The sequence below is a fragment of the Arvicola amphibius genome, chromosome 2 (assembly GCF_903992535.2).
Source record: "Arvicola amphibius chromosome 2, mArvAmp1.2, whole genome shotgun sequence".
In the NCBI taxonomy this organism is placed as follows: domain Eukaryota; kingdom Metazoa; phylum Chordata; class Mammalia; order Rodentia; family Cricetidae; genus Arvicola; species Arvicola amphibius.
The window spans coordinates 148,320,620-148,335,697 of record NC_052048.2 but is presented as its reverse complement, the minus strand read 5'-3'; the positions used below and the strand labels follow the sequence as shown (position 1 = coordinate 148,335,697).

The 15,078-nt window shown below is 36.6% G+C and overlaps 1 protein-coding gene across 9 annotated transcripts in view; it reads right to left on the bottom strand.

Annotated features, from left to right (window-relative positions):
* Positions 1 to 15,078, bottom strand: part of Kmt2c (lysine methyltransferase 2C) — a 219,907-nt gene that overhangs the window by 50,281 nt on the left and 154,548 nt on the right. For 8 of the 9 annotated variants that reach the window (XM_038321056.1, XM_038321060.1, XM_038321059.1 and 5 more), the window contains 7 exons: positions 14,093 to 14,261; positions 5,807 to 5,911; positions 4,433 to 4,561; positions 4,229 to 4,261; positions 4,011 to 4,130; positions 651 to 783; positions 203 to 417 (listed from right to left, as the gene is read on the bottom strand). In XM_038321056.1, coding sequence (XP_038176984.1) covers positions 203 to 417; positions 651 to 783; positions 4,011 to 4,130; positions 4,229 to 4,261; positions 4,433 to 4,561; positions 5,807 to 5,911; positions 14,093 to 14,261 — 904 coding nt within the window. The remainder of the gene's footprint in view (positions 1 to 202; positions 418 to 650; positions 784 to 4,010; positions 4,131 to 4,228; positions 4,262 to 4,432; positions 4,562 to 5,806; positions 5,912 to 14,092; positions 14,262 to 15,078) is intronic. The other variant, XM_038321062.1, reaches the window with a different exon arrangement.

The window sequence follows — 15,078 nt, the reverse complement described above, 5'->3', positions numbered from 1 at the left end:
ACTGATAAGACCTAGAAAACTGACAATCTCGTAAATAAAAGAAAGTTTTGGAAAAACTATACAAATGAGCACAAGGCCTAGGTTTACTAAGTAAAGGAATCTGCATCATGTGCCCAGGTCAGATAAACATGATGAAAAAGGATTTTGTAGTATACTCTTCAAAACAAGGGCATGGCATTCAAGAGATCCACTCATGACTGACCTGGGAATTCTTCCTTTAAATTAGGGAAGTTAATATTTGTGTAGAGAACTGGTGCTACTGTTGCCATCTCACCAAGAGCCTCCTCCTTCTCCCACTTCAGTGTGCTCCTCTGGGCATTTGACATGCTATCATTTTCTCCTTCCACAGAGGGAGCTGTTGGTGCCCAGGAGCTGTTAGGATCACTTGCAATTGCATTAAATGCTGGACTTTTGTCCCTGGAAAACAACAAAACACATTCACTTCATAAACAAGGTAACTTTCTACTTAATACTATGATCAAGAACAACTCTAGTTAGGATTTGTTAGAAAACAGCTTTAAATATGCTTGGTGGTCTTAAGTAAAACTCACAGCAAATGTAACAAATACTAATATCACGCATAATAATTTAAAGATAGGAAAAAGGTTAGCATAATTTAAGTTTCCATAAAAGGCAAAATTTTAAAATACCTGACATCAGTATAAGGGGATTGTGCTATAGCAGGGAAAGTCCCCAATCCACTTCCAGGAGGCAGAGAATTATGTGAAAGATGAGAACTGGGTCCAATAAGGCCATTCATGAGTGGCATGCGGGAAAAAACATCTTAAAGGAAGAAAAACAATCATTATATTAAATATTCATAAATTATAAGATACTTAAATATTTTAAATGAAATCTTTTAATACTATTTTAAAGTAGTATTGTTTTCAATATTATACTATATAATACAGATTAAGACGTGATAAGCTTGGTTATAAAATTTTGAAATGTGGTCTTTAACAATCACACTTCCCTAATTTCAGTATATTATATAAATAGTTCTATAGTCCAACAGCTCTACGTTTTCAATGCAATTCTAGAACTTGTTAAAAAGCAGAACTGACTTCTAATTCAATTTGTAAAACAGAGGAATTGTGTACATTGAGTAGAATACTATGTGTTTACTTAGGACATATATTTCCTGGTAGGCAGTAAATATTTAATATGCATTAGCTATAAAAACAATGAGTTATAAGTTTGAAATTCAGCTTCTCTTTCCAAATACTTTATCATCTTCTTGTTTTTTTTTTTTTTGACACCCCCAGCTAGTTCCTTGGGCAGCTGAGGAGAGGGTGCCAGAAATATCATCTTCTTTTCAAGTAGACATTAGGCAAATGTAAGATTTCCTTGTTCTTCCCTACTACCATCAAGGGTATCGCTACAATGTTTATGTGGAGTTCAGGTGTTGAATTCAGACAGTTGGGCTTCATGTAAAAGCCTTACCCACTTAACTGTCTTGCACACCTTTAAAAATGCTTAAGTTTCATATAATTAGGACAAACAAAAGATGAGTGGTAAAAACATGTTCATAGCTGTCGCTGTCTACCAGCAATAGCTCTTCTAGGTCCACCATCTCTGGTGCTAAGTACCATTCTGTAAAGTCTTGCATGTATTAACTCTGTAGCTTCTCGAAACCTTAAAATACTTATGTGTTCCTCCATTTAAGAGAAACCATGTGGAAGTAAAAACAGATTTTTAAAGGTCACATGAGTAAACAGGAATGCATCTCTCCTTCATTATAAATTAAAATAATTAAATTTTACAGACAAGAACTGGCTATATATCCCTGACTGTCCTAGAAATCACAACATCAGTCTTGCCTCAGCCTTAGTGTGCTAAAGTTCACCATACCTGATAGTTATAGTTAAGAGAGTCATTTTCTTCAACTCTACCACATCTATCTAAGTTATAGGAGTTTATAGGAAAAAAAAAACATTTTGAGGATGACTTCATGGAAAGAATGGAACACTTACCTAACTTTTACCTGAAGAAATATCCAATTACTTTATCTCAACCTTGAAATTCCCTTTTCTGCTTAACTTTCCATATTACCATTAACAATGCTACACTCTGCCTCACTTTCTTCTCATTCTAAATGTAAATTAAATTTACATTCTGTTTCTAACAACAAGACCAAATGATATCTTTGCACCCATTCTCTTTACCCTTCTCATTTTTACCTAACCTTTAAAAATGGAAAAGATAAGCTAGGAGGTGGTGGTGCACACCTTTAATTCCAATATTCAAAAGGCAGAGGCAGGTCAATCTCTGAATTTGAGGCCAGTCAGAGCATTTCCAGAACAGTCAGGACTACACAGATAAATCCTGCCTTTAAAAAACAGACAAACCAACAACAAAAAACAAACAAACAAAAACAAGAGGGGGTGAATAAGAAGCATTATAATTACCTAATGTAAGTTAGATGGGCTGAGAACAGACATACAATTCAGTAAATACCTCAGGAATCTATACTCTGTTAGCAGTATGATTCTCTGAAAAAACCTCACTCATACCATAGCTACAGTTTGTAACACTAGAAAAATAACATGTATTCTTTTATCTATAGAGTTGACTAACTGCAACTACCTATATATCAGAATGAGGTATGTATGTCCTATTTCTACCAAAATAAAAGTCATAAACACAGGCACACATACATGTACACATAGAGGGGTGGAAGGAAAAGGGGAGTATCCCTTTGCACATGGTTTTAACCCTCTGAGAAATCTTGGGTTATAGATTGAACCTACTTTATACTACAAATTGATACTAGCAGATAAAAGAAAACTGGTTAAACAAAACGGGCAAATTGCCGAAAACGTTCACAGGAATTTAAAAATGGGCAAAAATCATTGACTGACTCTGAACATACATCCTATGATTAACAGGAAGAGAATCTAATCTTTGAGGAGATCACAAGCCAAAAAGACAAAGTCATTACCTCAAAAAGCATTTATTTGTGGCACTGTCTACAAATGAAAGCACATGGGGGGTAGGGTTAAGCATGTTTGACCTCTAAAGAAACAACAGTAAAACTGAGACCTGATTTGTTGAGTTTAGTTGCTTCATGGAAGGTATGGTCACCCAAAGAGAGTAGTCACCATGTGTGGATGAGCAGAAAGAAAAGTGAGTTAGGGTGGGACTGATGAAAGAAGAGAGGCCAGGCACCATTACAAATGGTGCATGCAAATTAAGGAGCAAGTCTGGTCTAGTCCTAAAATGAATCTTATGTGTTAGAGAATTTCATGGAGTCTAAATGGGGGTAGTATTTTTCAAGCATTAGCAAAGTGGGTTTTCTCCTACAAGTCTGTGTCATGTGGCACTAAGGAACAGGGCAGTGTATGTGCATATGTAATAAACACCCATGCTTCAGCTGGAGAGATACATCAATTAGTAAGCTGCCTGAAGAGCATAAAGAGCTGGGAGAGAAAGGAGTGAGGATGGATAAAGGCAGTGTTTGTTGCCAAGCCTCACCACCTAACTTAGATCCCCAGGATCCAAATGATGAAAGGAAGGAACCTACTCCTGCAAGTTGTCCTGTCTTCCACACATGCAACAGAGTGCATGTGACCACACAGCTATGCACACACATAAATAAATCAGAAAAAAATTAATGGGACTCCAAAAATAAGTCAGCAAGATGGTTCAGTGGGTAAAGCCTGTGACCAAGGGCCTGGACAACCGGAGTTCAATCTCTGAGAACAACATAGCGGAAAAAGAGCCTTAATCCTTCCTGCCCTCTGACAATTAACTCCCCCCCCTTCACACACACACACACACACACACACACACACACACACACACACGCACACGCACACACACACATGCTTGAGCACATATACTCTACACAATAATAAAAAAATAAATAATCTAGGCATTGTACTGATCTCAATAAGCAAAGAAGATAGCTCTTAAGGAACATCACCTGAGGCTGATCTTCTGTGCATGCCCTCGCAAATACCTGCAAATACACATGCAAACAAATTCATGTTTAGAAGGTAATAGCATACCCTGATTGTGCATTGGCAATAGCTGTGGTGGATGAGGAGGCTGCGGTAATGCAGCTGGCTGAGTGGTAGCAGGACTAAGTACAGCAGTAAACAAGTCTTCAACATCCTTTCCTCCAAGCTCTGGGTAAAATAATCACAGAAGTAACATGAAAAGTATTAGGATCATTCAATGTGAAATGCCACTTTTTATAAAGTAAAACAATAGAATACAAATATACCTGGAATTTTATATAACTTTCCAAGAATTGCTCCTAGAATAAAAAAAAGTAATAATTACCTATTCAATATATGGATATAAAATAGCATTTAATTAACAGAAAAATTATGAAAGCAAGTCCAAGCATAAAATTGCATGCAAAAGCTTTGAAAGTCATATTTACTCATGTCTTTTAGAAAGCCTAGATGTAGGGCAAATATTTTACCATCTGTGACCATTTTGTCTAGCTCAGGACTGAGGATCCCATCTAGCTGCTCTTCACTTAGCGGTCGTGAACTCTGACTGACACTTGGCTGAGGCAAAGAGGAAGCATCATCAGCAATGGGGCCAATATCTAAAAGAATAAGGTAAATAAATGAAAAGGTGAGTCCAGCACATGCACAAAATGGACAACACTATCTATATGCATTAACACACAATACTGATTTAAAAGAAGTCTATACTTCTGAATTATAATTATCAGAATTCTGGTAGTACTTTGGAAAGGCTGTTACTAAATTTAGCTACAAGATTTACATGATGCCTAAAGTTATCTTTTCTTCAAAATAAATATATTTCCTGAGGAACAAGAGAACATAACTGATTTCAACTTGGCAATATCTACAAAATCTAAATGCTTTTAAGAATACATAAGACGCAATTACATGAATAACTGCTCTAACTTGAAAACCAGTGGTATCATCAGGTCAACTGTCAAATACAACATGTGAATCAGGAATAATAAGGTTTGGCATAAATTAATTCAAAGATGCACACTCAGTATCACAGCTTCACAATTATCTTTTGTAAATAATTTCTATTATTTTTAAATATTTCATAGCTATAATCTGAAACTATAAATTATGCTCATAACCTTATAGCATCTAATAATAGTAGCCTATCATCTATTTCTTCTTACTTTCTTTATACCATTAGTCTTACATTTTAATCTGCTTGTATTTAATATTGTATTAGAAACTATTATTCAGGTACTATTATAAACTACTGTTATATAATATATAAGAACCATTCATTAAAATTATTAAGAAAGTCATTGAAAACACTATGCTTTAGCTGTACACAAGAAGGGAAAGGCAAAGTATGGATTAGTGACGCATTAGCACTACTAATGAACACGCATGCACCTACAGGTTGCTCCAGCTGAGATCACTACTAAGAAAGACTACTTCTAGTCAGAGCTATCCATCGCTCAGTTCTTACCAAAAGGGAAGGGTGAGCTCCCAACCTGGAAAGTGCATAAATCAAGACCTACAAGACCCAAATCAAATAAAATGGATGATTACCACAGAAGTGGGAAGGAAGGGAAAACACACAAAAAGAGGAGAAAGTGCAGCAAGACTTTTAAGGCAACATGCCTTAAATCTGATGCAATTAGGTAACAGGAATGAGCCAACTTGTTATGTCCCCTCCTAAAGCCAGTCAAGGAAGATTGAATACTGGCTTTTTTGACACATTAAAAAAAAAAAATCAAAGCAAAACATCAAACCCACTTCCATTATTGGGAAAAATAAAAGTGTTCCACATCCATACAGCTCTTAAATCACAAAACAGAAATCAGGCAAACAGTATTCATGTATACCTGAATGATCAACTGATTTTGCAAGATCATCTGAGATTATTCCAAGAATGTCATCATCTGTGTTTAAGACTTCAGAAATATCAGCTAATGGGTCATCAGCAGTACCTAAATATAGTAAGTATATGAAAATTAAGTATTTTCCTAGACACAATATTCTAAAATGTCCTAAGTATCTAGAATATAGCAGCTGCTGAGGCAACTGGCAGAGTGATAAAAATTTAAGACCATCACGACTTTAAGGAATTAAAATCAAAGGTACTTATTTTTTGGTTAACAAAACATTAAAATTTCAGATTTTGTTTTCAAGACTGATGTATATTGACAAAAAGAGATAAAAACTGAAGACCATTAAGCAATAAAAATAAAATCAAAATCTTATAAAATGAAAATTAATTTTACTTAAGTGGAATAACTAAGAATGACATCTAGAAATACAGTACAATGTAAAAAAAGCATGAAAAATGGACTTAATATTCAGAAATTTCTAGTAAGGCATAAGCCAGGCATCTACTACTTCTGTTCCTGTTTGTTGAGTACTGATTAATTGTTAACCAGAAGACTTGTCTTAATACCAAAGACCTATGTCTATAGACATTGTCCAAGTCACTGGAACAAGATGAACTGTTAACAAATGACCTGTTCTCATGGGCTCACTTACTCATAAATAACAATGAAGTAAGGAAATAAAAAACAGGCTGGGAGGGATATATTTGAAAAATAGAAAGAAATGACATTTCCAGAGATGACTGTCCACAAGTAGTTTTTGCCACATACAGTTTTCAAGTCTCTTTGACTTGAAATTTTTGCTAACATACAAAATGATGCTTTTCACTATAACATTTTCATATACTTGTATTATGTTTCGTACACATCAAAATTATTACATGCTCATTTACAGCCCCTATCAGCTGGTGCTTCTGTCCCACACTGTCTCTTTATGCTCTCTCTGTACAATCATCTGTTGATTGACATCAGCCTACTTTCACATCTTTGGTATTGTGAGGATACAATAAATATAAATATGCCAGGATTTCTGTGGGAAGCTGACTTCAGTTCTCTTGGGTATATATATTAGGTAGCCGCACAGCTGGATCATATACTAGTTTTGAGTTTCTGGACAAACCTCTATAATGATTTCCACAGTGGCTCTATGACTTTCCATTCCCACCAGCAGTCTCTAAGAGTTCCATTTCTACTGTATCCTTTGTCAGCATATGTTGTTGTTTTCTCAACCCAGCCATTGTGACTGGAATTCCACTATAGTTTAAATAGGCATTACCTGTCCCTCCTCTCATTTTTTGAGACAGGATCTCACTATGTAGCTTTCGCTATCCTAGAGAGCCTATGTAGACCAGTCTGCCCTTGAACTCACAGAGATCTGCTTGCCTTTACCTCCCCAGTTTTGGGCTAAAAGGGTGTGCCATCACATCAGTTAATTTGCGTTTTCTTGATGACTAAGGATGTAGAACATTTTTCATGTATTCACTGAACACTGATATTTCTTCTTGTGGAAACAGTCTAAGTTTTCCTGTTGACTAACTAACAAGTTTTTTTAGGGGGTGGTAGTTAACCTTTAGTTCCTTACAGAGTTTATATATTAATTCTGTCAAATACATAGTTGACATGCAAATATGTACATTTCCCAGCATTATTTGTTGAAGATATTACCTTTTCTTCCAAATTTGTTTTTGGATAGTACACAAATATTGGGTAACTGTAACTGTTATGTTTTTATTCCTGCATCTTCTATTCCATTCCACAGATCTCTATGCTCATATTTTGTGCCAGGATCATATTCAAGTTGCAATAGTTCCACAGTATAACCTAAAATTTGGTGCTGTGGTAATGCCTCCGTATCAGCACTACTGTTTCTGCTAAAGACTGTGCTGTTTATTCAGGGGCTTTGGCAGTTTCAATTGACTTTTCCCCCAATTCTTTGAGGAACTCCACTGTGACTTTTTTAAAGAATGCAATGTCCTACAAACTTTAGGCAGTAAAGCTGATCTCACAATATTAGTTCTGTGGACCTATGAACATGAATTATATTTCTCTTTCCTAGTGGTATCCCCAATTTTTTCATTGTAATTGTCCTTTATCTCTCTCATTAGGCGTATACCTGTGTATTTTGGTCTTAGTTACTTACTGTGAAGGGGACTAGTTTCCTGACTTATTTCTTAGCAAATTTGTTATTAGCATATAGAAAAACTACTGATTTGTGGATATAAATTGTCACCTGTTACTTTTTCGAATTTTCTGGGGAAGTCTTTTAGTACAGTATTAGACTGGCCACAAATAAAGATAACAGAATTTCTTTCTGATTTTTTAATCTTTTTATTTTGCTTTGTTCCTGTACCATAATATTTCAAGCACTGTACTGAATAGAGACAGTACGTACTCTTACCTGATTTCAGAGGGAATGCTTTCAAATTTACCCAATTTAGTATGCTAACTATAAATTTTCCCTATTATATCCTTGTAATATTGAGGTATGTTCCCTCTATGGCTAACATCTTCAGAACTAGTATTTTCATGATAAAAGAGATGTTTAACTTTGCTTTCTATGGCTATGTTTAAGTTGTTAATAGTCTCTTGATTTGGATGGTGGTGGCACAAGCATTTAACCTCAGCATTGGGAGGCAGAGGCAGGTAAAGTTTGAGGCCAGTGTCTATAAGGCAAGTTCCAGGACAGAGAGAGAGGGGAGGGAGAAGAGAAGGGGGAGGAGAGGGAGAGGGGAGAAGTGGGGGGTGTGTATGACAGGAGGGAGGGAGAGAGAGAGAGAGAGAGAGAGAGAGAGAGAGAGAGAGAGAGAGAGAGAGAGAGAGAGAGAGACAGACAGAGAGAGAGCGCTCTGCCTGGCTGCCTTTCTTGACAAAGAAGCAGCCCCATACGCAGTGTGGAGTTAGTACGCAATGTGTGGGGCTAAGGGTGGAGTCTCTCAAACATAAATATGAATCCTGATGTTGTTGAAGAATAGGTCTGGCAGGAATGAAAATACATGAAAGAGACACTTGCACCTTCTCTTCAGCTTTTAGACTACTGAAAGAGTGGACCCCAAGAAACAGGATTTCTCAAGTAGTCTCATGCTGGGAGAAGGAAAAGGCTGATGTGAGTTTGTCTCCCTGCAAGAGATTTCACACAGTCTGACTTTTGTCAACCACCTTGAAGGAAGAGATCAGAGTCCAAATAATGATGGGTCAATGATGGGTGAGACCACACCCTCCCCATGACTGGATTCTGTTTAAACCAAAACCTCATATCAGGACTTGAGATGGACTGGGGAGGGGGATGTAGAGGAGGAGAGGTCATTGGACTTCTCTGCTCTTCTTACTCATATGACAATGTTACATCTCTTCTTTGCTTTTCACTTTCACACTTGTCTGTTTAACTGGCCTAGAGCTCGATGGCCAAGTCTAGCTCATTAGAACTGTCAGGTCCCATGTTTTGACTCTGTTGTTGGTTTTGAGGTTTTTGATTGTTTTGTTTTGGAGACAAGGTCTCACTGTTTGTTCTGGATATTGTAGAGCTCACTATATAGAACAGGCTAGCCTTGAACTCATAGAGATCTGCCCGCCTCTCCATCCCATGTGCTGGGATAGACTTTGACTCTTAAAAGCGAGGGGGGGGGGGGGGGGGGGAGGGAGATTTAACTAATAGGTCATATGCGACTAATAATTTATGCATATTCAGCATTTTCTAGCTTTTTATAGTTTGATTTTCCAAATATCTCCTAATTAGCCACTGAATCTCTTCAGTATCTGTTATGTCTCCGTTTTCATCACTAGTTTCATCTCCTTTTGCTTCACTTTGAATCTTCTGTCTTTTTTTGGTTAATATGGTTAAAAGTTTGTTAATACTCTCTCTTCTACATTTAGTATGGGAAGAAAGGAAAAAGCATGCACAAGCCTCAGTCTGTGTGAGGGGTCAGAGGAGAGCCTGCAGGAACGGATTTTCTCCAGCCACTATGTGGGACTTAAGGATCAAGCTAAGGTCATCAGCTTAGCAGCAAGCAGAGGTAAGAGGGTCTCTAGAGCCGGAGGTCAGCCTGATCTCCATATCAAGTTCTGGATAAGCCATGGTTTCACTGCAACATTCTGTTTCAAAACAAACAAGACCATCTACATTTAGGGTTACTATAGAAAGGAGTTTGCTAATTCAAGTAATTTTTTGATTGTTTTCCTGACTGATTCCATTGTTGGTTCTTATTTTTCTCCATTATTTAGAGAGCTAAGTAAAACAAAGGACAAAGTAGGTGAAAACACTGTACACATATGGGAATCAGCTATCCTAGCAGACACAGAAGGCCAAAGTGGTTAAAGGAATCACAGCGAGAGTCAAAAAGACAGATGTCATAGCCAGTGCAAGCCTGGACAAAGTTTTCAAGAGTGTGGTGAAGACTGGGCTTTGCTGTGGAGTTTGAGGGAAGCATAAGAATACTGGAAGACACAAGCAGAACACACTGGGGAAGAAAAGTATGGTGGGATGGAGGCATTAGAAGCCTGGCGACCTTGTGCAGGATGAATGAAAGGCAATTTGAGTTACTACTGCATGGTAGAAAAGTTGAATGGTGAAGCTGACTTTGGGGTTTATTTTGAAAGTAGAGACCAAACTACGGAGAAGTAAAAATAAAAAATGTGAATGATGAAAAGAGGAGGATTCTAAAGATTTTTACATAATCAAGTAAGAAAATAGTGAAACTCTTACTAAGGTTACCAGTAGTAATCACCTTAGCCACTCAACTAAGAATATTTGAAAGTTTTAAGCTTTTTCAAGTGTATTTTAATTAAAGGCAACAATTTTTTTATGGCATAAAAATAACACTCCAGGAGTTTGAGTAATTTTTTTTTTTGCGCTGACAGAGGGCACAGGTTCAGTTCCCAGTACCCACATGTCAGCTAACAACCAACTATAACTCCAGTTCTGGGAGATCCAATGCCCCCTTCTGGCCTCCGTGGACAGTGCACATACATGTGTGAACAAAACATATAAGGCAAAATATTCACATACACATAAATAAATAAATCCTTAAAATACACACCATACCCACGCACCCACACCACAGAACTGGGGAGATGGCTCAGTGATCAAGAGTACTTGCTCTTGCAAAGGACTAGGTTTGGTTCCCAGCAGCCATACTATTCCAGGGGATCCAAGCTCTCTCTGATTTTCTAGTGCACCTGACATGCACATGTTACACATATATATGCATGTTAAACATCCATATTTGTAAAATACATAAAACTTTAAATATATATATATTTATAATACTTCAAATTAAGTATATGTATGAAATACTTTCTACAGATTGGTATGTGTGTATGTGTGTGTGTGTGTGTGTGTGTGTGTGTGTGTGTGTGTGTGTATGTGTGTGTATGCTTGCACATGGGAGGTACTAAAGGCCAATTTCAGTGTCATTCATAAGGTGTCACTCACCTTGTTCTTGAAAATAAAGTCTTTTGCTGGCCTGAAACTCTAGACTAGGCTGGCCATCAACAAGCCCTGAGAATCTTCTCCACCTTCCCAGTACTGCAATTATTACCATATGAAACCATGCTCAATTTTTAAACATGAGTTCTGAACTCAAATTCAGGGCCTTTAGTTTACAGGGCAAGCATTAATGAAAAAGCCCTTTTACTTTCAAGTAATGAAAACTTGCTATATAAAAATTATATCACAAACATTTTAAGACAGGTTTTTAAACATCCATCCCTGGGGCTGGAGTGATGGTTCAGCAGAGAAGAGCACTGGCTGCTCTAAAGGGACCAAGTTCAATTCCTAGCATCCACATGGCGGTTCACAACCATTTCTGATTAAACTCCAGTTTCAAGGGATCTGTGCCCTCTTCTGGCCTCCATGGGCATCATTTGCAAACTTAGTGCACAACATACATTCAGGTAAAACCTCCATGTACATAAAATAATAACAAATATTATTTTGTTAAGTGTGTTCATGTCTACATTAAACGAAATGTTCAAAAAGGCAACTTTCATTCATTAAACTTTCTATATACAGGCAAGAAGTAGATTAATTGAAAAAAAAAGCCTACATTTATGTTTTGTAATGAGTGCTGTTCTAGTCTAAGTTCTGGCCTTACTACAGAATCATCACATCTTAGGAAATTTTATGTAAGAAACACTTGTATCAACTTATGTCCTATCCTGTGTCCCCATTCAACTCAGACCTTATCCTCACAAAATTCAAATCCAAATAACAGCCATTTAACTCGTCACATGTCATAATATTTCTAACATATTCTTTGAAATAACCAGTCATTATACAATGTTTAAAACATATGAATAAGAACTAATGAGTACTTTAAAAAATCATAAAATAAAACAAAGTAATTATTTGTATGAATCTGGTAAGACTAAACAAAATCATGCTCCCATCTTTCCATCCTTCTTTGTTAATCATTGTTTATTTGCCTGAGAAGAGATAAGACTTCCTACAATTATTTCAAGGAAGTCAAATCAAAAGTAAAAGTTTGTACATGTTGTCCTTTGGTATGTAAGACAGCCCTAAAGAAAGATACAAAAATCTTCAGGTACTCGAATCCCTTAAATTAGTCTTTTGCTTTTGCAGATATAACCTATAGCATAAGAAAGTCAACTGTATTTCATGGCAGGACAATGTGGGTAAAATAAACTTTAATTACTTAATACTGAAAGTCATTATTTAGTATACTTCTATTTACAATATTTTTTCTAAAATGGGTTTATAAGATTAAAGACTAACAAAGTGCAAAACAAAGCTTGCCAGAAAAAAAAATCACACTATAATTGATAGTATTATAGATTATAGAAAAAAAAAACACATTGTGATTGTAACTCTTAAATTGATATAAATACTGAAAAACACGTGTCTCCTCTCTTTCCTTCACTTTATATTTTTCTTCATGAGGCTGGGGGTTTTATGCTGCCCAGACTGTCTCTGAACTCACTACATAATGGATTATATCTTGAAATTGACCCTCTTGCTTCCACTTCTTAAATGGGAATATAGGCACATGCCACCTCATCCAGTTTATGAGGTACTGGAATCAAACCCAATGCTTCATGCATGATAGCCAAAGATTCTACCAATTGAACTACATCTTTAGCCTCCTTTATGACTCTAGGTTTTAAAACTGTACATGCAGGTTTGTATAGATAGTATATATGTATATTTTCTCTCTCTCTCTCTCTCTCTGTGTGTGTGTGTGTGTGTGTGTGTGTGTGTATGCATGCATGTGCACATACACCAAAGCATGTGTAGAGTGGAAGACATTCTCAGGTGTCATCATCAGGAAAATCCACCTCCCTTTAACACAGAGCCTCACTGGCCTGAGCTTAACAATTAAACTAGAATGTCTAGGAAGTAAGTCACAGTGATCTTCCTGTTTGCAATTCCTCAATATTGGGATTACAAATAAACACCACCAAATCCAGAATTTTCATACAGGTTCTAGGGATCAAACGTAGGTCCTTGTAACTGCAAAGCAAACCATTTACCTAAAGAGCCATCCCTCAACTCTCCCTCTTCTGATTTTAATAGTACCTACATACCCTACATCTGCACAGTGGTTCTCAACAAGGAGCAATTTTGTTCACTGATGATTTAAAATTACTGGAGACATACACACATACATTTATTTGTTTGTTTAGGTCTTTTGAGAGACAAGATCTCACCATGGAACTCTGGCTGTTCTAGAATTCACTATATAGACCAGGCCTTGAATAAAGACCCATCTGACTCTGTCTCCCAACTGCTGGGATTAAAGGCGTATACCACTATATTCAGAAGGAGAAATCTTTAATAGTTATGACCTCAGGAGATCAGAAGTGACAATAATTATACTGCAAGACACTGGACAGCCCCTTATCACAACAATGAACTAACTGGTACAGAGTGTCTGTTTGTGGTAAGAAACTACATGTCGATATATCATACTATTTACAAACAATTCCCAACTGGAGACATTAATTTTCCAGCTTTTGTTTACTTGTTTTGTTTGAGACAGAGTTTCTCTTTGTATCCCTGCCTGTCCTGCAACTTGCTTTGCAGATGAGGCTGACCCTCAAATTCCTGATTTTGATGATTATCATACTGGTAGGTTAATTTGACAAGTCTTGTAGAACTTTCCACTAAAAATGCTACTTTTATTGAACATAAATTATATTTCAATAAAGTTAACTTTAATAACGTATATGAAATCAAAATACAAAAGTATTTCTAAGAAGTGTTTTATATTAACTAGAAGGTAAATGACATGTGGCATAAAGAAAATACCTGTGAAATAATCTACGTACCCTGAGTTCCAGGTTTTGCTGAAGCAGAAGATGAACTCAGTAGCGGATCTGAGGAAGGATCCAAGAAACCTGTTTTATATGAAAGCTGAGCTGCATCTTCTGATAGATTATCTAAACTCAGCTTGTTTTGTCTGCTGGTATCTAGAAGATCTTTTCCAAAAAATGCTTCCTAGAGAAAGACAAACATATAAGAAAATAATTAGTTTTAAATTCTATAAAGCTAACATTATCCTGTCATCATTTTGACAAGAAAAACTTTGCATTCCACAATATAAAAACTGAATACAGAAATATACAAAGATCCTGTTTCTTTTAGGGGGGGTGTCTTTTTTGTGTGGTTTTTTTGTTTGTTTGTTTGTTTTTGGTTTTTTTTTTTTTTTTTTTTGAGACAGGGTTTCTCTGTAGCTTTGGAGCCTGTTCTGGAACTAGCTCTTGTAGACCAGGCTGACCTCGAACTCATATAGATCCGCCTGCCTCTGCCTCCCGAGTGCTGAGATTAAAGGCGTGTGCCACCACCGCCCGGCAATCCTGTTGGTTTTGTAAAAATTGTTAAATTAATTTTGATATATTTGTCAAAAACAAACTTAAACAAATATAAATACAATGTGTCAAATGTGTTTCTAGGAATTGGAAAATGATTCACTTAGAATAACTCACTGAGACTAATCTACAATGAAATTTTGAAACTGATAGATGTTTTTGATGTTATTGGCTTCTTAATTAATAGCACAGGAATAGACACGCTTCACAAATATAATCAGTATGTATAGCTTACCTACTGAGAAGATTCTGATCTACTAATCCAGGATCTGCACACCTCTATTGTCTACAGTAACCTCACGCTGAAGCATACCCACATCAGAGGATGTACGCTATGAATCTGAAGGACTTAGGTCCATGCATGGAATGTTTGTGATCCAGGAAAGGCTGCTAGCTTTCAGTTAATTTACCTAGATGAACATTTCTCTACTAGAGGGGCAGAGCTT